This window comes from Elephas maximus, chromosome 13, assembly GCF_024166365.1.
Source record: "Elephas maximus indicus isolate mEleMax1 chromosome 13, mEleMax1 primary haplotype, whole genome shotgun sequence".
Taxonomy (NCBI): domain Eukaryota; kingdom Metazoa; phylum Chordata; class Mammalia; order Proboscidea; family Elephantidae; genus Elephas; species Elephas maximus.
The window spans coordinates 16,887,598-16,912,157 of NC_064831.1; the positions used below are offsets into that span (position 1 = coordinate 16,887,598).

At 35.4% G+C, this 24,560-nt stretch overlaps 1 protein-coding gene across 3 annotated transcripts in view; it reads left to right on the top strand.

The window, feature by feature from the left end:
• The window catches only part of FSTL5 (follistatin like 5), an 873,776-nt gene that overhangs the window by 721,010 nt on the left and 128,206 nt on the right, over positions 1-24,560 (top strand). For all 3 annotated transcript variants that reach the window (XM_049906161.1, XM_049906162.1, XM_049906163.1), the window contains one exon: positions 4,122-4,240. In XM_049906161.1, coding sequence (XP_049762118.1) covers positions 4,122-4,240 — 119 coding nt within the window. The remainder of the gene's footprint in view (positions 1-4,121; positions 4,241-24,560) is intronic.

The window sequence follows — 24,560 nt, forward strand, 5'->3', positions numbered from 1 at the left end:
TCACCCCATATATTCAGTTAATAAATTCTGCTGTTAAAATCTAAATAAAACTATTAAGGAGCAAAATATGTCTTTGATAAGAAAGAAATGCCAAGATATTTATTTTTATTGGCGGGAGGGGAGGAAATCACAGCTCAAAAGCCATAGGTAAAGCTTAATTTTATAAGCAGACTGATAGATAACATTGGTGTTCATTTTATAATTTTTATTTTACCTCCTGTGTTTTTATATACAATGTTTATTGGTATTACTGTTTCATAAACACTGAGGAGCTACTGACACTGAAAACAGAATCAAGCACAAAACAACTAAATCTTGCATTGTTGTTGTTGGGTGCCCTCAAGTTGATTCTGACTCATAGCGACCCCATGTGACAGAGTAGAATTGCTCCATAGGGTTTCCGAGGCTGTAATCTTTATGGGAAGACCTCAGCAAGATGGATTGACACAGTGGCTGCAGCAATGGGATCAAGCACAGCAAGGATTGTGAGGATGGTGCAGGGACAGGCAGTGTTTTGTTCTGTTGTACGTAGGGTCGCTATGAGTTGGAAGTGACTCTACAGCACCTAACAACCTTTACTGGAGCAGACTGCCAGTCTTAGGTGTGATCAAACTGCCAACTTATCAGTGAGTAGCTCAGCACTTAACCATTGCACCACCAGGGCTCCTTAAACCTTGCATAATGCATAACTTGTAACTTAGAAAGTATTTTATGCTTTTTAAAAAATGCTAATATGCCTGGACAGAGTGGGAGAAAAATGTAGAACAGAATTCAAGTTCATGAAAAAAGACCAGACTTACTGGTCTGACAGAGACTGGGGGAAACCCCAAGACTGTGGCCCCCAGACACTCTACTAACCCAGAACTGAAACCACTCCCAAGACCCACTTTTCAGACAAAGATTAGACAGGACTATAAAACAAACAATAACACATGTGAGAAACATGCTTCTCAGTTCAATCGAATATGCGAGACCAGATGGGCAACTTCTGCCCAAAAGCAAGACGAGAAGGCAGAGAGGGACAGGAACTGAATGAATGGACACAGGGAACCTGAGGTAGAAAGGGGGAGCATGCTGTCACCTCGTGAGGATTGCAACCAATGTCACAAAACAATTTGTGTATACATTTCTGAATGAGAAACTCACTTGAGCTGTGAACTTTTACCTGATAGCACACAAAATTAAATAAATAAAAATAGAAAATGCTGATATGTAATTCCTATTTAACAAAACAAGAAAATAGACTGTTAGATTTGAAAGAATGAAATGGATAGAATAAGTGGTTTTTAGAGGAAAATAAGGCTCAGAAATTTCATCAGTGCAGCAAATGACAGTGGAATCACACTGACTTTTTGAATTGTGCACAGAATGTGGTAAAATAATACAATATCAGTATCCATTGGGGTGAGAGCAGGAAATATTTCAAGAAACTTTTCAGATAATCTTGACTCAGAGCCATTGTCAGATCCAAACACATTCTAATCCATGACTGTGGAAGAGCAGAGACGTGTTCATTTACAAATGTTAAGAGCTTTGTGATGAACTTCAAACGTAGTGTGCAACTGATACAACCGGTAATATTATGGTTATGTTCATAAGTTTCAACAGCAATATGCAAGGACTAATGATGTTAAATTGATAGTTACTGATATAGGCATACATCGATCTTACCTTAATGAGTATATGGAGGTTTTGCTGATGCAAATCAATTTATTTTGCATAAAAACCAATGTGTTTTTTAAGCTTTAATCTTTGTGCATGGAATGTATATTTCTTTATGCACAACTATAATTATAAATAACGCCTAATAATTAATAAATTTTACTTAGGAAAAATGTGACGAATTTAGTTCTTGCTACTTGGGCTACTATTCAGGAATTTCACATTTCAATGTAGTGCTCTCTGGAATTATAATGCATAATTAACTGATAAAGGTTATATCTATAAAAATGTTAGTCCTGTAAAATATTTACAAAGTAAAGTAATATAAGGTGAAAACAACTTCGAGTAATTTAAGATGTATTATTAGCTAGAAATAATTTCATGTTCTAGTAGAAAAAAAAATCTCTATAAGCACAAAAAAAGTCACACTTATGGCTGAATATATTATTCTCTAAATCATAAGAATAAGTAGGTATATGTCTAAATGGCCAATATGGGTAACTTTTTATTCACTGGGAACATATTTAATAAGAATAAATATGATTTAAGTTCAATAAATACATATTTTTGTAAGTTAATAAGATTTTATTGTGAGCCTCACTTGATACAAGTCCTAGGCTTGCCTCATAGTCTTTATAGGTAATCTCAATTGAAAAAAAAAAAAAATAGTGCTTGGGAATTTTTTGTATTTAACTAATTATTTTTCTTATATATATGTATAAAAATGTATACATATATATGTATATATATATATTCTTTAAACATTTTAGCAATAATGATTTGGCTTCCCAAACTATCAAGATTTCAATGCAATTCCTTATCTTTCAAAAAGCACGTTATCACAGAATTATCTTTGGTATAATTAGATTGAATAAATTTAATTATGTAAACCACACAAGTGGGCAAAGGAGCTGCACAGAAAAGGATAAAAGGAAGAACCACGTGGGGCTCAGGACTTGGCGCTTTGGGATAGAGCAGAGATAGAGCAGAGACAGGGTGGGCACGAACATGTGGAAGCTCCTTAGGCACAGGCTTCTTTTACCCCAAATGCATGTCAGATCTCTAATCTCTTGCCTCCTGGATGTGTGGATTTATTGAGTAGTGAGATGAACTTCTGAGGAGCTATCTTAGTTATCTAGTGCTGCTATAACAGAAATACCACAAGTAGATGGCTTTAACAAAGAGAAATTTATTTCTTCACAGTAAAGTAGGCTAAAAGTCCAAATTTAGGGCATCAGCTCCAGGGGAGGGCTTTCTTTCTCTGTCGGCCTGTTTATCAATCTCCTGGGACTAGGAGCTTCTACCTGCAGGGACCGCAGGTCCAAAGGATGTACCCCTGTTTACAGCAATGCTTTCTTGGTGGTATGCAGTCCCTAATTCTCTGCTTCTTTCCCTTTGCTTTTATCTTTTGTAGGATAAAAGGTGGTGCAGGGCACACCCCAGGGAAACTCCTTTACGCTGGATCAGGGATATGACCTTAGTAAGGTGTTAAAATCCCACCATAATCCTCTTTAACGTAAAATTACAATCACAAAGTGGAGGACAATCATACAATACTGGGAATCATGGGCCAGCCAAATGGATACACACATTTCTGGGGGGACATAATTCAATCCACGACAGATGCCTCATATCCAGATCTCATGTCTGAGAAAAAGTCTTGGTGTAAATTAAAAAATTACATTGAGAGTTTTCAAAGACGTTAAATTAATTCAAGTTTTAAAATAAAAAAGTAGTTTCCTAACATGGTCAGTATAAAAACTAATATGTAGAACCTCTAAGCAAGAATATGGAAACCCTGATGGCACAGTGGTTAAGAGCTATGGCTGCTAACCAAAAGGTTGGCAGTTCAAATCCACCAGGTGCTCTTTGTGGAAACTCTGTGGGGCAGTTCTACTCTGTCCTATAGGGTCGCTATGACACTATGAATCAGAAACGACTCAGTGGCAACGGGTTTTGTTTGGTTTGTAAGCAAGAATATATATGCCAGAATTAGTCTGGAAGATTATATATTCATCAGAATTTGGGGGAAATGGTCGTTTTGTTCCTTAAAATGTTTATATAAACAAAACAAAATCCCATTTTCCATCAGAAAAAGTAAATAAGTAATTTCATTCCTTAATGAGCATTTAAATTAAGTGGAGTAGGTATTCTATATAACCTATCTACCAATATATTTATACTATCATTTCTAGTTATTTTAAAATATGTAAAATATCTACTGATTTACATTGAAGAAACCACAGGATTGCAGAAAAGGGAGAAAAAAGTAGACTGCCTACAGAGTATCACGGAGTGCCTTGAATGTACACTAAAGGATCCCATATGGTTTGCTGTATTAACATTACACGACTTCACAGATTTTTCCCCTGCCTGTGGTATGCGGGGCACTGAGTTTTGGTTGTAAAGGTTTCTGATAATTTTATTTTGAACTTTTGAAATGTGTTTTTATCCTTAAGGTCTGGGAATTGGGAACATGTTCTATGTTTTTTATGAAGATGGAATCAAAGTGATACAACCCATCGAATGTGAATTTCAGAGACATATTAAGCCTAGCGAAAAGCTCCTTGGATTTCAGGCAAGTATTGAAGTAATTCCTTTACAGTTTCAAGCAGTCATTTTGTTAAGTAGAATTGTATTTTGGAATCATAATGAAATCTATACACAGATGAGACTTGTATAAGGAAGAAAATGCTAAACCTCTAATATTGTTTGTTACTGTATGCAGGTTTTATATCTGGGGAGAAAAATAAAATAAGGTACTATATATTCTTAATTATATATTTGTAGTTTAAATGCAGGTTATAGAAGTGAAATACCAGGATGAACACAATACACAGTAACCTCATCAGCTCCTTAACTTAGAATACCTCCCTCTTTGTAGGCAATGAAATATAACCTCATCTTTTTGGAGGTCTTAATGGAATAAATGATTTATATGTATATGGGAAATATTAAATTATTTATTTACTTGTAAGATTTTAATCTGTAAAATTCAGTTGCCACGTGCAACAAATCAAAAAATCTCTTGCAAAAAATGGGCACTGATTATATGTATTAGGGAGTCTCTCTTATTTTACAGGCTGATACGAATTTATAATTATTTTTATATAGTCACATCTATATGAAGTCCCACATAAATATGTATACTGCAATATATGTACTACTAAAGGTAACTATGTCTGCGAAAGAACGTACAAAGTAAGGCAAGTTACAAAGGAAGACCTCATGGAGGGAGTCTTTCCTGATGCTCATTGTTAAGGCTGACATGGCTGCAGTGTGTTACAAAACAGATGCATAATGCCATAGTTCAGATTCCTTACTTCCAATTCCTCCTTCCAGCCTACCAGTAGCCAGAACTGCTGTTATGATATATAGGAGTAAAAATTTATACCTTAAAGCCACACCCTAGAATGGGTAGAAAAAAAAATTATGAGAGTAACATAAGATAGACCAGCTTCCTACCAGATAATCTATAGGAAAAAACAATCAAATTCACACTTATTCAGATAAAGGAAAGGATTTTTCCTTTATTTATTTACTTAACTTATTTAAATAAGAAAATGATTGTTTAAAAATTATTTATGATTTTTAAAAAAATAATGAAACCATTATTAATTTAAAAATATGTCAGTTACAAGCTAAATTACTAAATAGAAGTGTGATCATTTTAGATAAGCTACAACTTAACAAGAAGACACAAAAATCATTTTAAATTTCACATGAAATTTTATTTTATAATATATTATCTATACTAAATCTATTTTTTGATAAGGTGCTTGTGTGTGTATGCAGGTGATATGTGTAAAAAATAAACAGTAAATATAAACATGAATACTTGTTTTTGATAGAGCAAATCATTTAAATTTACGAGAAAATAAACCCAGTCAAACTCATTGCCATCAAGTTTATTCCAACAGGACAGAGTAGAACTGCCCCATAAAGTTTCCAGGGAGTGGCTGGTGGATTCAAACAGCCGGCCTTTTGCTTAGCAGCCATAGCTCTTAACCACTGTGCCACCAGGGGTCCACATTCATATTTTTACAAAAAAGTTTTGGATAAGAAAGTGAGGCTAACACACAGCGATAGAAAGTGTGACATCACAGTTATTACTTAAATCAGAGAGAAAATAATTTTACAAGAGTGTGAGACCTATAGGACCAGCAATTTTATACCTAGTTAACAAGGATGGCTCTTTCAGCCAAAAGGCTGGCTGTTCAAATCCATCCAGAGGCACCTTGGAAGAAAGGCCTGTCAATCTGCTTGTAAAAGTTCACAGCCGTTGGAAACCACGTAAAGCACAGTACTTTTCTGAAACATACTGGGTGGCCCTGAGTTAGACTCGATTTACTGGCACCTTTTTTTTTTTTTCTTTTTTTGACACAGATGTACTGGTTATATCACAGAAGCTGACCCATCAGTTGCTAATCCTAATATAACCTGTGAAATCCATGCTTTTCATCACAAAACTGTCTCGTCATTAATTTAATTTTCAAATGTAAAGCCAAGGAATGTTCTTCTTGTACTACATGAGTGCTATTTCAGGGTTTCGGTAAATGGTTAAATGTAATGTGGCTCAAGCCTCAAAGAACATGCTTTTCCAGCACATTTATGACGCTTTTGGATGAGTTAATTTAACCTTTTGGAATCTAAATTTAAAAAGACAAAAAATACGAAATGGCAGTTTTGTGCCAAGTGCTGGCAACAAGTATCGGAAGTTTATTTGCCTCAGTTTCTCTATTAAAATTCTTAATTAAATTTCCTTCTAAATTTACTAAAGTGAAAACTATACATATGAGCATACTTTCATAAAAAAAAAAAATTAAAAATTGAAGAAGAGGTGGAAACCAAAGGCTGTGATGGCAGTCTGAACTCATTTCCCTCCCCTTATCCACAAGCAGCAGTAACTAGTTATGAAGAAATAACTTACAACATCAGATTTCCCAGGTCTTAGCCCCTGGAAGTCCTAAGGACGTTTTATGTATGGGACTGTGCTAGAAATTTTCAAAATGGAAAGAAAAACAAGGACAAGAAGTTTGCATTCTTGCATTATAGAAAACAAAATTTACAAGAGCCCCCATTCTCTTATGGAAGAGGAAGAAAAAAAAAGGGGTGGGGGTAGTAAGAAAAACAGGTTTTAAGGGTGCAACTGTCAAATATTTTTTTCTTTTCATGTTTATGACATTTTACTGCTTTGGATTCTAAAATTAAAAGGAAAGTGCATTTTAGCTGACAAATACAATTTTAAACCATGAAGAATGACAGAAAATGATGAATGGGCTGAGACTAACTTCGGGCTGTTGGGTAACTTCTCTCTATAATTGTTCTAGATGGAAAATATATAGGGCCGTGGTTTTTCACGTGTAACAAAATTAAAAGACATTTTAAATATATTGTCCAAAATATGTGAAGCAATACTGGAATACATAAACATTTACTTGATATTGCTCTGTCATTTTTCATTTCTGTCATTTTCATTTCATGAGATCAGGTTAAATAACTGGGATGTATAGTCGTGGTTAAGAGCTCAGATGCTAACTGGAAGGTCAGTGAATGGAACCCACCAGCTGCTTTGTGGGAGAAAGATGTGACAGTCTTCTTCCATGGAAATTACAGCCTTGGAAACTACCAGGCAGCTCTACTCTGTCCTATAGGGTTGCTATGAGTCAGAATTGACCCCACAGCAATGGGTATGAGTTTTTGGGTGGTTGGGTGTTTAGTTGTTCTAGAGTCAGGTTCAACTCATGACAATCTTTTATATAACAGAACAAAACATTGCACAGTACTATATCACCTTCATGATCATTGATATGGTTAAGTATGTATACACACACTCAAATATATATAAATATACAGTAGTAGAATAAGAAGATGAATGCTTTCAGCTCTTTCTTTTCATTTGAGTCCTGCCACATCAGTGAATAAAAATCCCCGAAGCTTTACTCTATCCACATCATTAAGGTAGACTCTACTTTGAGGAGATGACTCTTCCCCAGTCATATTTTAGGTGTCTTCCAACCTGAGGGAATCATTTTCCTAAAAACAGCCATTTAATAATTGGAACTTGGGATGTATGAAGTATTAATCTAGGAAATTTGGAAATTATCAAAAATGAAAGGGAACACTTGAAGGTTAATGTCATAGGCATTAGTGAGCTGAAATGGACTAGTGTTGGCCATTTTGAATTGAACAATCTTATGGTCTCCTATGCCAGGAATGATGAATTGAAAAAGAAAGGCATCACATTACTTGTCAAGAAGAACACGTCAAGATCTATCTGGAAGTACAGTGTGGTCAGTGAGAAGATAATATCCATATGCCTACAAGTAAGACCAGTTAATATGACTATTATTCAGATTTACTCACCAACTACTAATTCCAAAGAAGAAATTAAAGATTTTTACCAATTTCTGCAGTCTGAAACTGATCAAACATACAATCAAGATGCACTGATAATTACTGGTGATTGAAATGTGAAAGTTGGGAACAAAGAAGGATCAGTAGTTGGAATATATGGCCTTAGTGACAGAAAAGCTGTTGCAGATCACATGATAGAATTTTGCAAAACTAACAACCTATTCACTGGAAATATCTTTCTTTCAACAACATCAGTGGCAGCTATACATGTGAACCTTGCCAGATGGAATTCATAGGAATCAATTCGACTACATCCTTTTAAAGAGATGATGGAGAAGCTCAATATCATCAGTCAAAACAATGACAGAGGCTTGTATGGAACAGATCGTCAATTACGCATATGCAAGCTGAACTGAAGAAAGTTCAAACAATTCCACAAGCCAAAGCACACCCTCGAGTATCTCACAACTGGATTTAAAGACCATCTCAGGAATAGATTGGATGCATTGAACGCTAATGACTGAAGACCAGAAGAAGTGTAGATGGCATCAAGGACATCATACATGAAGAAAACAACAGGTCATTAAACAGACAGGATGGAAAGAAAAAATCAAAATGGATGTCAGAAGAGACTCTGAAACTTGTTCTTGAATGTAGAATAGCTAAAGCAAATGGAAGAAAAGATGAAGTAAAAGAGCAGAACAGAAGACTTCAAAGGGCAGCTCAAGAAGAAAAAATAAAGTATAACGATGAAATATGCACAAACCTGGAGTTAGAAAACCAAAGAGGGACAAACATAATCAGAATTTCTCAAACTGAAAGAACTGAAGAAAAATCCAAGCCTCGAGTTGCAATATGAAAGGTTTCTATGTGCAAAATATTGAACGACATAGGAAGCATCAAAAGAAGATGGAAGGAATACACAGAGTCACTCTACCAAAAAGTATTGATTGACATTCAACCATTTCAGGTGGTAGCACATGATCAAGAGCCAGAGGTATTGAAGGAAGAAGGCCAGGCTGTACTAAATGTGTAAAACGAGGCTCCAGGAATTGACAGAATACCAACTGAGATGTTTCAACAAAGGGATGCAACACTGGAAGTGCTCACTCATCTATGCCAAGAAATTTGGAATATAGCTATTTAGTCAAATCACTGGAGGAGATCCGTATTTTTGCCGCAAAGAAAGGTGATCCAATAGAATGTGGAAATCATAAAACAATATCATTAATATTACATACACGTAAGATTTTGCTAAAGATAATTAAAAAAATGGTTGCAGCAGTACATTGACAAGGAACTTCCAAAAATTCAAGCCTGATTCAACAGAGGACATGGAAGGAGAGATATCATTGCTGATGTCAGGTGAAACGTGGCTGAAGACAGAGAATAACTGAAAGATATTTACCTATGTTTTAATGACTATGCAAAAGCATTTGACTGTGTGGATGATAACAAATTATGGATAACATGGTGACAAATGGGAATTTCAGAGCAGTTCATTGTACTCATGAGAAAACTGTACATAGACCAAGAGGCAGCAGTTCAAACCGAACAAGGGGATACTGTGTGGTTTGAAATCAGGAATAGTGTACCTCCGGTGTTGTATCCTTTCACCATACTTTTTCAATCTGTATGCTGAGCAAATAATCTGAGAAGTTGGATTATAGGAAGGACAACACTGCATCAAGATTGGAAGAAGACTCATTAAGGACCTGCAATATGCAAATGATACAACCTTCTGCTGAAAACAAAGAGGACTTGAAGCACTTGCTGATGAAGATCAAAGACCACAGCCTTTAGTATGGATTACGCCTGAAAATAAGAAAATAAAAATCCTCACCACTGGACCAATAAGCAACATCATAATAAAAGGTGAAAATATTGAAGTTGTCAAGGACTTCATCTTACTTGCATCCACAACCAATGCCCTTGGAAGCAGCAGTCAAGAAATCAAATGATGCATTACATTGGGCAAATCTCCTGCAAAAGGGTGCTTTAAAGTGTTAAAAAAACAAAATTTTCACTTTACGTACTAGGGTGTGCCTGACTCAAGCCATGGTGTTTTTAATCACCTCGTATGCATTTGAAACCTGGACAGTGAATAAGGAAGACAGAAGAAGAATTGATGTCTTTAAATTATGATGTTGATGAAGAATATTGGGCTGCCAGAATAATGAACATACCTGTCTGGGAAGAAGTACAGCCAGAATGCTTCTTAGAAGCAATGATGGTGATATTTTGTCTCATATAGTTTGGACACGTTATCAGAAGGGACCACTCCATGGCCCCCAGACCTTCTGTTGGCCTAGGACAGGAACCATTCCCAAAGCCAACTCTTCAGACATGGATTGGACTGGACAATGGGTTGGAGAGGGATGCTGGTGAGGAGTGAGCTTCTTGGATCAGGTGGACACTTGAGACTATGTTGGCATCTCCTGCCTGGAGGCGAAATGAGAGGGTAGAGGGGGTTAGAAGCTGGCATAATGGACACAAAAAGAGAGAGTGGAGGGAGGAAGTGGGCTGTCTCATTAGGGGGGGAGTAATTGGGAGTATGTAGCAAGGTGTATATGGGTTTTTGTTTGAGAGACTGAATTGATTTGTAAACTTTCACTTAAAGCACAATAAAAATTATAAAAATAAAAAAAAGAAGGGACCGTTCCCTGGAGAAGGACATCATGCTTGGTAAAGGAGGAAGTCATCAAAAAAAGGGGAAGATGCTCAAGGAAATGGATTGACACAGTGGCTGCAACAATGGGCTCAAACATAGCAATGATTGTGAGGATGGCACAGGACCCGGCAGTGTTCTTTTTTTTTTTTTTTTCCCCAGTTTACACAAGGTCACTATGAGAGGGAACCGACTCAGTGGTACATAAAAACGGCAACAGAATAAGAAGGAAATTGGCCAAATTGTGCTGTGAGGATATGTATTGAACTTAATGTTTCTTCCATGAAGATACATTATTTTCAATGGTTAGACGCAGGCGAGAAGTCCTGCAAGGGTGCGTATGCTATTTGATGCTAGGTTCTACTGGATTGAATTTGTAATTATAAAATAATTTCATGAGAAAGTTGTAGATTAATATGAAAGGAAAAAATTTCCACCCTAAAAAATAAGGAACGAAAAGTAATCCTAGTAGAACCATTACATATTTTGTAGCATCTAGGTAGCATAAAGGAGCCCTGGTGTCACAGTGGTTAAGCACTTGGCTGCTAAGTGAATGTTCGGAGTTTCAAACTCACCAGGGGCTTCCTGAGAGGAAATTGTGGCGGTCTGATGCAATAAAGATTACAGCTTTGGAAACCGTCTGATACAGTTCTGTCCTATAGGGTGGCTATGAGTGGGAATCCACTCAACTGCAGTGAATTTTTTCTGTTTATTTTAGGTAGGTATTATAACTCTTCATTCTCAGAAACCTTATAACTCTTCACTACTGTCACAGTGCATAGAAGATAATAGCTTAACTTTACAATCTTCCTGCCAGATGTCCTACACTAGGAGTTAAGAAACATGTTTAACTAATTTTTGTATTCCCAATGTGCTTAGTGCATTGTCTCACACAATGAGGGTGCAGTGAAACATTTGTTAAATGGATTTAATCTAAATCCCATTGTTTACAACCTTAGACCATTCATCCCTTTAAGCGTTATCTAAATTAAAAGATCTATACAGTGTTCTTTTAATGTGCTAGTGAAGAATTCCTTCAGGGTAAATACAACCTCATGGATCTATTGATCCTGGTTCAGGTAGTCAAAATGTCCTTTGTGAATACACTGCATGAGGTAGTTTCCCGCTCTGTTAGTGAAAAAAAGCTGCTTCATCTGGTTTTTAGAAAAGAAATCGCTGGAGTGGATATGAGTCTTTTGGAATCATTTTTTTTCCTCTTGAAAAAGAATTAAACGTGGATACGATATTTTTCAGAATCACTGTTGAAATAGAGTAGCAGCATAATTCTTCATATAATTCATTGACCAGTAAATTTTAGATAAAATTTTAGAATATAGAATCTCCTTCAAACCTCTCAGAAGATGTTGTTGTCTTGCTGTAAATAAAAACCCAGTTTTGGTGCAATATCAAATTACATCAGGATTCAGCACTTGATAGTGAGTTGGTGAGAATTCATATGGCAAGCTTTAAGTTATTCTTTCATCTCCTTTTTTTTCCCTTTATTTTGTAGCCTTACTGGTAGGATTTTTGCTCTATTTATTCTAGTTGTAAACATGATTTCATCCTGTCACCTAGGGTATGAACCTCAAGTAAATAGAATTCCATTTTCAGCATATGAATTCAAAGCTCAAACTGAAATGAGTTTGGAAAAGATGTTTAAATCTACTGCCTCAAAGATGAAAGACTATACAAAATTAAGGACTTTTTCACTCTTCTGAGGTTTATCTATTGTATCATTCTTATCTGCCATTCTTTTACTCTTTAATACTTTTTAATTCAATCACCTTGATTATTTTAGACCAAGCTGAAGTCCTTTACACACACTCTGCTCTTACTCTTTAATGGGTACTTAAGAAGAGCTTAAGGAGCCCAAGTGGTGCAATGGTTAAGCTCTCAGCTGCCAACTGAAAGGCTGGCAATTCCAACCCACTATCTGCTCACTGGTGAAAGACGTAGCAGTCTGCTTCCATCAAGATTACAACCTTGGAAACCCTTTGGGGCAGTTCTGCTCAGTCCTAGAGGTCTCTGTGAGTCCAAATAGACTTGAGGGCAACAGTAAGGAGAACTTAGGAGAAAATTATTTGTTGGATATGCATGGGTCCTATATCATGAAAAAGGAAGGTTCTATTTGTGGTTTTGCAGCAGCTTAAATGATATGGGACAGTACAGGAACATACTTTCTACAGGAACCTAATGTGAATCTCCTCCAAAATGTATGTTTTCTAGGTTCAGATTTTCTATATGTCAGTTACTCTGCCTTTATGAATAAATGTTCTTAGTACTGTATGAGAAAACTATGAGTAAATGTTGTATTGTTGTTAGGTGCCACTGAATTGGTTCTGACTCCTAGTGACCCTGTGTACCACAGAATAAAACACTGCCCAGTCCTGTGCCAATGAGTAAATAGGGCATGGTTTTCCATAGTATGCAAAAATGTTTTCTTAAAATTAAAATTAAAAATGGAGAAACAAAGTAGCCCACACTTCTTTCTTTTCCAGTGTTCACCTTCATGTCAAGCAGTACAGATTTCAAAGTGTTCATCAATTCCCTTCTCAGTATTTTATTCTACTTCTCATCTACCACTGTGTCTCCAAACCCTGTCCCCCAAAATACCTGATAGAACACCAGCCTCTTTACAGGATACACTTTCCCCATGAAGCTGTTGAGCAATATTTTGAATTCAGATATGATTATATTTCAAAGAGATAATCAAAATGTTTCCTCACTTTTCTTATTCTCGATAGGTCTTTAGTCAAACATGGCTTAGCTTACAAAAAGTTATAGAATGATAAAAATGTAAACTTTTGTCCCTTTGTGGTTACAGTGATATTTTACAAAGAGCTTCCCAAAGAGAGTAATGTGAACTATCTCTAATTATTCTCAGAAGTTCCCTCTATAGATTATAAAAGAAATAAATTTATGAAATTGGTCTCTGAAGCCCAGACTTAAATAGGTCTTCTAATCTTTCATTAAAAATCATACTGTTTCCCAACGCTCACACTGTGTCTCTGTTAGACTTTAAGTGTGTAATCTTAACATGACGGGGAGTAGCAGTGGGGAGTTTCTACATTGTGCGATTGCATTGTAATGGAATTGTACATCATGGTTAATTAGATCAAGTCACTTTATAATTATCGTATCAAATCCTCTTAAAGAGATTATTTATAAGAAAAAGTCAGGTTATTTGGATGAATGTGACTGGATTGATATTTGTGTCTCAGACAATCTATCAGCATCATTTTAAAAGTATTTTATTATGAGTAATCAGGATTTGGAAGTCCCTGGATGTGCAAATGGTAAATCTGCTCAGCTGCTAACCAAAATGTTGGTGGGTAGAGTCTACCCAGAGGCATCTTGGAAGAATGGCCTGGTGACCTACTTCAGCCATCAAAAACCCTGTTGGAACAGTTCTACGCTGACACCCATGGGACTCCGGCTTGCCGCGAGTCGGTATCAACTTGATGGCAGCTGGTCTGTGGAATACATGTATTTTCCATGCACTTTGAAAGAATTGTGTTTAGGGTAATGTCGATTTTTCAGTAGAAATTTTTGATGGGTAGCATTGTGGAGAATGATAGAAAAATTGTTGTCTTTAAACACGAAAAAAATTTTACATGATATTTACAAAAGCACACACAGAATACAGGTCTTAAAATACAGTATTCTGGTATAAGATTAAGTTGTATTTGTGAAAAAAAATGTACTTATTTCTTTTTTCAAATTGGAGCCCTGGTGATGCAATGGTTAAGAGCTCGGCTGCCAACTGAAAGGTCGGCAATTTGAATCTGCCAGCTGCTCTTTGGAAACACTATGGGACAGTTCTACTCTGTCCTACAGGGTTGCCGTGAGTTGGAATCAACTCGAGGGCAATGGGTTTGGTTTTTTGGTTTATTTCATTTTTCAAATCAATAGATTTGCATGGCATAAATAGCAGAAAAGAGCTTATGACAAAAAAGAAATCATTCCTTATTTCATGCCTCCCTGCCTCCAGTCTAACTTCATAAAATAAAATTAACCATTTTAAATAACATGCCCATTACTGGTAATTACTGAATTTTCAATCTTAGATATTTTCTATAATTGTTCCTCTTTGGAAGATAAGGACTTCACTTACACAATTCCTAACTTTGCTTCTTTCTATATATATTGAAAATTATATAATTATTTTTATACTTTTAAGGGTTAGATTTATAATTTTAGTGAGTTACATAAATGTTTACTCCTTATTTTTTTCTCAAAAGTTCCAATTAACATTAATTTTCTGAACTCTCATTTGATTTACCATTGTTTCCTTTTTATATCTCACCAAGAGTTTCTTTTTTGTTATAATTTATTCTATTTGTGTTTTGTTGTCAAGAATATACACAACAGAACATAGACCAATTCTATAATTTGTACACACACATTCAGTGATGATTACATCCTTTGAGTTGTGTAACCAGTCTCACCCTCCTTTTCCTAGTTGTTCCTTCCCCATTAACATAAACTCACTGCCCTCTATGTTTCCTATCTAATCTTTTGAGTTGCTGTTGTCAATTTGATTCCATATCAATAGATCTTAAAAGAAGGCAATGCTTAAGGCAGACATTCTTTTCTAATTAAGCTAAACTATTTTTTGGTTTTAAGAAGACTTCAAGGATATGTTTGCTTTAAAGTTTAAAGAATATCTCAAGGCAATAGTTTCAGGGGTTCAGGCAGCCTACATGGTTCCAAAAAGTCTAGATTCTATGAGAATTTGAAATTCTCTTCCGCATTTTCCTCCTTTTGATCAGGATTCTTCTGGAGAATCCTTGATCAAAATGTTTGGCAAAGTTTCTATTTAACACCAATGCCTATTTATTCCTTTGATTTCTTTTTAATGTTAAATATAGAACACAAACATTAGTTTCAATAATTTGAGAGGTGGCTGGAAACTCATACACTCGTTACCACCGAGTCGATTCCAACTCATAGCAACCCTATAGGACAGAGTAGAACTGCCCCTTAGAACTTCCAAAGAGTGCCTGGTGGATTTGAACTACTGACCCTTTGGTTAGCAGCCGTAGCACTTAACCACTGCGCCACCAGGGTTTCCAAGCCCTGAAAGGTGGCAGGAGAAGAAAAACATAGTTTAATAAAATGGCAGTTCATTTTATTAGATGCTTGAATTGCTAAATATTAAAAAAAATACTGTTTAATGTTTAAAAAGACGTTTGCCTTTCTCTACATTTTCATGAAAATTTAAAATACAACCATATAATAAAAATTACAATGACCACAAAATTCATCTCAAATTATTGTTTATCTCTTAATACACTTAATTCTCAATGCATTGCCTGTTAGTAATTGTATTTGTTTCTATTTCAGTAATTTTCCCCAATATTTTGTTGAAGCATTTTTAGAGGACATATTATGGATTATTCAGCTAATTAATGGCAAAATAAAGTTTTTCTAGGACTTACGAAATGAAGAAGTTTACCCATGAACAATACTGAATAATCATTGCTAAATCTTAAAAAGCAATAGAACTGTAGCAGCTACTGTTTTCATATAAATACATGATATATATGAGTGCATATATACACAACATGAAGTTTTACTAAAATTTAATAATCATAGGATACATGAAATTTATGTTTCTTGGCTGTATTTTAATCTCCTAATGATGTCTCTATAGTAGTTTATGGATGGGCTCTAAATTTGACCGACTTAATAATGAATTCCATATTATCCCATAAAAACTAATAAGCCCTCTTTAAATGAGGTCTGTTTATTTATTGGCCCAGAATTCTTCCTTGGGCCTCCACTTTATATCAGGCATTTTGGTAGCTGGGCAGTCACTGGGGAGACAAATATAAGATGAGCGTAACAAATCTGTAAATTGTAAGCATACTCAAGTGTAATGTTTGCTCATGTGTATGTGTGTGTGTGCGCAATGAGGGCGCAGATGAGAAATACTACTACTAAATCTCTTCTAACTTAAAAATCTATCTTTCTAAAGATCAGGATACCAGGGTGTCTTAGAGATATGCATGAGCTACAGATGAATGTCTTCTTGCACGTGCACCATCTCGTTCCAAACCTCCTCTGTACGGCTTTAAAGACAATGTAATGTGTGACACCACTACTGGCAGCAAAGCTAAGCTGCTTAAGAACACCACCGGGGTATTTCTCATCCCAGAGACTAAATCTGTTTGCTGGTTCTCTCTTACACGCTCTTCCTTCCATCCTGGAAAAGACAGCAACAAGCTGTCCTATCTCACTTCTATTTTTAGATGACTTTTTTTTTTTAATGTGTTACCGATGATATGAGCAGAGGACAAAGAGATAAGCATATTTAAAAGTCTATATGCCTAGTTTCATTTTCATTAAAAAGCAAATCTTTATAACACTGAACATACCATTATTTACTAACTTAATTTCACAAAAATTATATCTTCTAGCACACTCTTGAACTTATGTGAAAGCTTAAAGATGAAATAAAATATCTGATTATGTAATCAGTATACGTTTTAAGGACTTACGTTGAACTAAATCACAGAGACAGTTTGTAAATTCTCACCGATATTGTTTTCACATTTTTACTCTGGGGAATTTGATTGTGTAGCAGGACACCTTTCTAATTTGTTAGTAAGAAAGAGGCATAAAGAATAATCTATTGATAAGGATATAGCTTTAAATGTAATGGACAAAGAAATGTGCCTTTTATCTCTATCTTCCTAACTAAAAAGAAAGCAGGTGGGAGCAAAATTATTCTTTTAAAATAATGCTTATTTACAAAGATTTATAGAAGATAATTAAAAAATAAATGTTTCTTTTCTTGGTTTTTATATAATTGAATAAAAAATAGCAAAATATGTATACATATAAATTAATTGCTGAGTATCCTTTCATAATATAACTATAAAATATCCAGTGTAAGGTCATTTACAATAATAATTTACACTAAATAATTTAAAGTGCATTAAAATTATTTTTAAAGAATGGAACGTTTAAGGTTAAGTACAATGTTATGCATTTTAATCATTCTTATATGTAACAAATTTATGTGTAAATTATAAAAAAAGTTTAGAAATAGAAATGCATGTAATTAACTCTGTAAACACACACATATATATATACACATATGTATATTTTTTAGGAAATAAATATGTTAAACTGTATTTTTTTTTTTTTGAGTCACTAGTCATCTGACAACAACTCTTAAGCCCGTCTCCCACATGAGGCACGTCTGTGCTGTACAATGTGAGGAGGTAGAAGGACTCAGTCACAATGACACGGCACCGTTTGCACTGTGAGATTTACGTGCAACCAAAAAAGTTCCACTGCCTAAATGATGTTATACTGTATTGAACCAAATTTATAAAATCCTCAAATCAGAATATTAACTTATAGGCTTATGTCAATATTTTTTCATAGCTACAAGACCTACTAAGAAGTTCATAGGGAAGGACTCTGTATATCTATAAAGGTTATTGTCAAAACCTGTCTGACTTCTCAATTCATGCCCCCAAAAGACAAATGTGCATCATCAGAGCTCACGTATCACTACGAAAGGAGAGACAAACCTTGAAAGCTGTGAGAGGGATGTTATATCTTGTCTAATGGTCCATCACATGGTTTGACTTTTTTTGCCCTTGAAAGTTTAGTTTTGTCTCCACTTTATCCTATGGTTTTGTAAAAATGAAAAACTATTTAATTTGCTCCATTATAGTTTGGGGAATTCAAAGCATTAAGGTAAATTGTCTTTTGCAAACTAGCAATTTTATTTCTACAGACTCAACTTCATGTTTTCTGACCATATTAATATAGTAAATATAGATTTTTGAAATAAATAATACCTATGAAGTGAATCAGTCAGGCAAAGGAAAATTCCTTTGAATTGAGGAAGTAAAAAACCTAAAGTTCTGTTCTTAGGGCCGTATTTTAAAAGCTGCACTAAGAAACTACCCTTAACTATTTCCAAAGTGAAAGCTGGAGAGAATATGTTTTTTTAGAAGACAGAGACAGAACCAATGAGTGGAAACTGTCAGGAGGCAGATTCAAGTCCAAATGTGAAATGGACTGCCTTGTAAAGCAGAAGGCTCCCTGTTTTCAAAGTTTAAGAAAAGGTTGGATGACCAGCTGTCAGACAAATTGTAGAAAGGGCATATATACTTGGTGTTCCTTAAAATAAATGCACTTCTCTTTTTAATGATACCCACTGCCATCGAGTCCATTCCGACTCAGCGACCCTATAGGTCGCTATATTAATCAGTAGTTGGAATGGACTGTTTGAGCAGGCATTCCCTACTTCAGCTTAAGATAGAGAATAGAATGTATTTGAAAGGTATAAGCTCCATATTCCCAGGATGATCACAATACTCAGTATTTATTGTGATACCATAATTACAGTGAATTTCTCAACATTTTGAAGAAACCTTTACACATGACAGTGGCAGTTTTTTGTGGTCAACTAACTTCATCAGTTATGAGGTAATCAAATACTTTTTTTATTTTTATTTTTTTCTTAACTAACCTACTTACTAATCGGGCTTTGGAAAACACACTAGTGTTATAAAAGTCAGATCATCATTACTTTGGGGAACAAATTTAAGCACACTTAATTCTGCAGTATTAACTTTCAACTATCCACACCAGCTTTTAGTCAGGTTGATACACCATGAACTTTGTGATTCCAGGGTTTCCTCCATACATGTTACATTTCCTGATATTGACTATGATTGTCCAATGCCTTTAGTACTTCGGAGTTCTGGTGGCACAGTGGTTAAGAGTTTCGCTGCTAGCCAAAAGGTGAGCAGCTCGAATCCACCAGCCACTCCTTTGTAATCCCGTGGGGCAATTCTACTCTGCACTGTAGGGTTGCTGTGAGTCAGAATTGACTCGACAGCAATGGGATATTTTTTGATTGTTTTTAGTACTTCATTGTCTGCTTTCAATGCCAAAACCATGCTCTATTTACTGATTCTCCAGCCTTAAAAAACCCTACTTGAGACCTTTTATCTTGACGTTTAATGTGGCTGCCTCACTCCTCAACTTTATACTTTCCCGAGAGACTTCAAGCACCCGTCTTGGATTCTTAGTGCCCACTGGCCCTGGACCAACCTCTAGTCAGGAATTGGGCTTGTTTCCAAAAGATAGGACAACCAAGATACCAACTGTTCTATCTTGCATTTACAAAATACCAGGTGTTTTCTTCTCTTATGTTCTGTAGGCATTTAAAATTTAACATTTCCAAAATTTACTTTTTAAATTGGCTATTCCCATGTAATTCAATACATTTTTTAAATGCCTACTATTTCCATTTAAGGAGGGTAGACATAATTCAGATAGCTTTATGTGTTTATTTTTTTATCTTTTTATGAAAGCTATTGACAAAATTCTAATTTAACCCCCAATTTAAAAACCCCAAACCAGAATACTTCAGTTTTTTGCTCTATATCACAGCATCACTGAATGGGCAAATGATAGAAGAGAAAAATATTAATAACAGTAAAATAATTTCTTTTGGTCAAATATGCAAAAATTATGCCACACCTACAGTAAATTTCTAAAACTTTCAAATCTCCTCAGAGAGATTCTCCCTAAAGTGTTTTGGAAAATTGGAAAAACCTATGGTATCAACAATATGCAGACTATTGAATTTTCATGGGCTGTAACTCATGGAGTAGTGTCTATGTGAAAATAATGGGTACCATTTACTGATCATGTGCCCTTTTCAAATGTTATTTTATTTAAGCCTCACAATAATCCCATGAGATAGGTAATTATTATACCCATTTTATTGATAAGATGAACAAGGCTTAGAAAGCATATTTGTACAGTTAATGTGTCAATTTGGGCTTTACATCTAGGTCTGTTTGACTCCAAAGTCTATTTCGATGACCTCTACGATACGTTGTCTCTATAGAGAAACCAGTCTCCAGCTTTTATTGTAGTGCCATTAGCCACATTTCCATTCTATTACTGAAAGACATGATTACAATTGTATTACAGTCAGAGAAACGGAAGGGTGGAATTTCCTTATGCGGTCTTTCCACCTCAAACTCCTAGAATCAAAATCATGTTATAAGAAACTGATCCAATATAACCCAAATTAAAGTAAAAGTAGACTCTATATTGCCATAGCTACCTATGATTTGACTCATCTGAGGCAGGTTGTTTATGAACATATTACTAGATAAATTGGTAAATTGAGTATGACAAAGCTAATATGCTCAATTTTAGAAAAAAAAGTATTGATTTTTATAAGCAGTAATTTCAATTAAAAATTGATAAAAATATTCTAACTTCAGGTATTTTTTTGTTTTTGTTGTTAATTGCCAAATAAGGGAGACACTCATTGATATTAAAGTGTTTAAAGCATTCCTGTAAGATTTATCTATTTTTTTTTAATAATCTAAAGCAAGTTAAGAGGATACATAATATCTAAACCTGTAAGAAACCAAATCCATTGCTGTTGAGTCAGTTCCGACTCATAGCAACCCCAAAGGAAAGAGTACAACTGCCCCATAGGGTTTCCAAGGAGCACCTGGTAGATTTGAACTGCTGACCTTTTGGTTAGCAGTCATAGCTCTTAACCACTGCTCCACCAGGGTTTCCACATCATATCTAGTGTGTTCAAAAACAGGTTGGCCTTGGTTGTTTATATTTCTACGTGGTTATAAAAAGTATCTTAGGAATCCCACCCTAAATATCCTGACCTTGCGTTATTAGCCTTGATTTATGACAAATTGTACAAATCCTTATTGAGAGCAATTATTCACATTTTATTGGATTTGATAAAGTGAACACTATTTTTTCAGGTCTTACAGTATTCACTTTTCTATGGCTCTCAATAGACGCAATAGACTCTAATGACAGCATTAGATACAAAAACTATGAAAAAGAAAAGAAAAAAGAGACAGAGAACTACACCTATAACAGAAAGGAATGTTCAAAATCAGTGTTCTTAAACTATCAGTGGAAAAGTATCTGTTTTTTTCTCAATCTGTTTTTTGTTTAACTTGTAGGTAATGTTCACTGTACACCAAGCTCTAGGCAAGTTTGACAACATCCAAAATCGGCCTAAATCCTGTTCAAAAGGATAGATCCGCTGATCATGCACGTGGATATTGTAGCAATGCCAAGTTGCTATAAAAGTTTCTAAATTATTATTCTCAATTTCTGTACTTACCACAGCTTGGTAGGAAACAGTATGCAGACAGGCAACAGTCCAAAGATCACATTTTGAGTACCGCTGCTCTAAAATTCAGTTTCTCAGTGACTCTGGATGACTTGGCCTGATATTTAGCTTCATGATTGCAGAATATACATTTCTTCACTCTTTTTTTATTTATACAAGTGTTGTTTTTCTTTTTTAATAAAATATTGAGGAAAATGTTCTAGCTAGAAGGAAGACTCTTATTGGAGAACGATAGAGATTGTGGTTATGCATTTTGAGTAAGATGTTCTATTTTTGTTAATATTTATATTTACAAGTCACTAAAAAATAAAAAACTGATGCCATTGAGTGGATTCCAACTCATAGCAACCCTCTAGTACACAGTAGAGTTTCCAAGGAGCACCTAGGTGGATTTGAACTGCTGACCTTTCGGTTGGCAGACAAAGCTCTTAACCACTACACCATCAGGGTTTCCTAAGAGAGGCATTAGGAAAAATCAAATGAAGTATGTAGACAATAAAAGGATTGTGTTGGTAACCTACCTCTTTCCTATGAGGCACTCCAAAGGCACAGTTGCTAGTAAAGAACACAACTATCCCAATTTAGCTCACAAACACTGTAAAAACAGACAACTCTTGACAATTTTAGGAACCATGGTATAGTGGTTAAGTACTATGGCTGCTAACCAAGAGGTCGGCAGTTCGAATCCACCAGATGCTCCTTGGAAACTCTGTGGGGCAGTTCTACTCTGTTCTATCGGGTCGCTATGAGTTGGAATCGACTTGACAGCAGTGGGTCTGGTTTGGTTGTTTTTTGATTGGCAGAGAAGCAGAAGGCTAAACAATGCAAAACTACTAAAGCCAATTTATTTTTAATAACAAGTGACCAGATTAGTGAGAGAATAAGTTCTGTAATATCTCTAAAGCTCTCCAAGGTATATAATTTACATATTTATCAAAACACTGAAGCCTTTCTTCCGTTTTTTGACTCAACCCAAGTTCTCACTCAGTGCCTCTTTAGAAGCGTCTATACAGCAGCCCGAGGGCAGAGCCACCAACCAAGCCAGACCAGCTGCCGTCCAATCGATCCTGACTCGTGCTGACCCCATGTCTGTTAGATTAAAACTGCGCTCCATAGGGTTTTCAAGGCTGGCGCCTTTTGATCATCAGGCCTTTCTTCTGAGGCACCTCTGGGTGGGTTTAAACTGCTGGCATTCAGTTCAGGGACTGAGTGCTTAACCTATTGCTCCACCCAGGGGCTCAGGTAAATCCACACACCTCCTAATTTAGTGCTCTATGTCACCTTGGACATGTTATCAGGAGGGATCAGTCCCTGGAGAAGGACATCATGCTTGGTAAAGTAGAAGGTCAGCAAAAGAGAGGAAGGCCTTTGAGGAAATAGACTGACACGGGGGCTGCAACAAAGGGCTCACCTTAGCAACAGCTGTGAGGAAGGCACAGGACCGTGCAGTGTTTCCTTCTGTTGTACATAGGGCTGCTGTGTATGGGAATCAACTCGAGGGCACCTAACAACAATAACAGATCACCTCTTCTGCTGCCTTAGCAATTCTGAGTCCTTGACAATACTAATGCCACTTTGTTTTCATCTAAAGCTGTATAAATTACATAATGCTTTTGTAACACAAATTATGCAAAGAATCAGATATTTACTTTTCTGTAAATCTTAGAGAACCCTGCCCCACTGGCATTTAATCAGCTTGTATTTTTAATGTTTTTGTTCTGGAGTGCCTTAGATAACGAAGTCTACTTTAAATAACAGTAATAATAATAACAATATTTTACATATCAACTCCTCTTTTGTTCAACACAGAGGTTTATAAATTATGTTTTATTTTTCACTTCCACTCTTTATTATCATGCTATCTTGTCATTCTGTTATTTTAGAGAACTCATTTTTTTTAACTCCACTAATTTATGGAGCCTTACTGTATATGTATATAACCCACTGCCGTCGAGTCAATTCCAATTCATAGCGACTCTATATAAAAAACTATATATATTTATCTATGTATCCGTGTGTATTTTGTCTTTGACTTTTTTTGTTCATTTTTTGGATTACTTTTAAATTTGGGTGAGAATATGTGTGTTTGAATTCTTGGAGAATAATTAAAGTTATAAATGAAATATAGGGCAGGGTTTTCTGAAGGCAAAGGAGAGAAGATGAATCTTCGAGGGTCAGAGATAAGGATGAGAAGGTAGGGTAGGGACAGAAATTTGTTGAATTGGATGCAAAGAAGATGGACATGCTTATGCCAAGTACCATTAGGAGTCTCTGTGAATGACACAGGGTATACTGAGAATGGGGTATGAAGAGAAAGATGAAGGAAAGATGGGAATTTTGAGCTTTGAGGGCTAAGTAGTTCTGATAGGTAAGTATTAAAATATATAAAATTTAAAAAGTTCTATTAGAAGACAAATGAATAAAGTCATCTGTTAGACTTAATTATGTTTAGTAAATCAGGTACCATCAACACTAGCTCAAAACTTGCACCATCATAGTAATATCTTGCACTACTTTAAAAATTTGACAGAGAGCTCATAAAATATGTGATTAAATATGGAAATTACCCAAAGGAAATTAGATAAATTCTAATTACGAACTAGAATTGTCTTTTTCCTATTGACTCTTATCCTCATTAGTTCTAATATGTTATTAATTCCACTCACTCTAAATGCTAGTATACATTTCTATAAAAATTGATTTAATGAA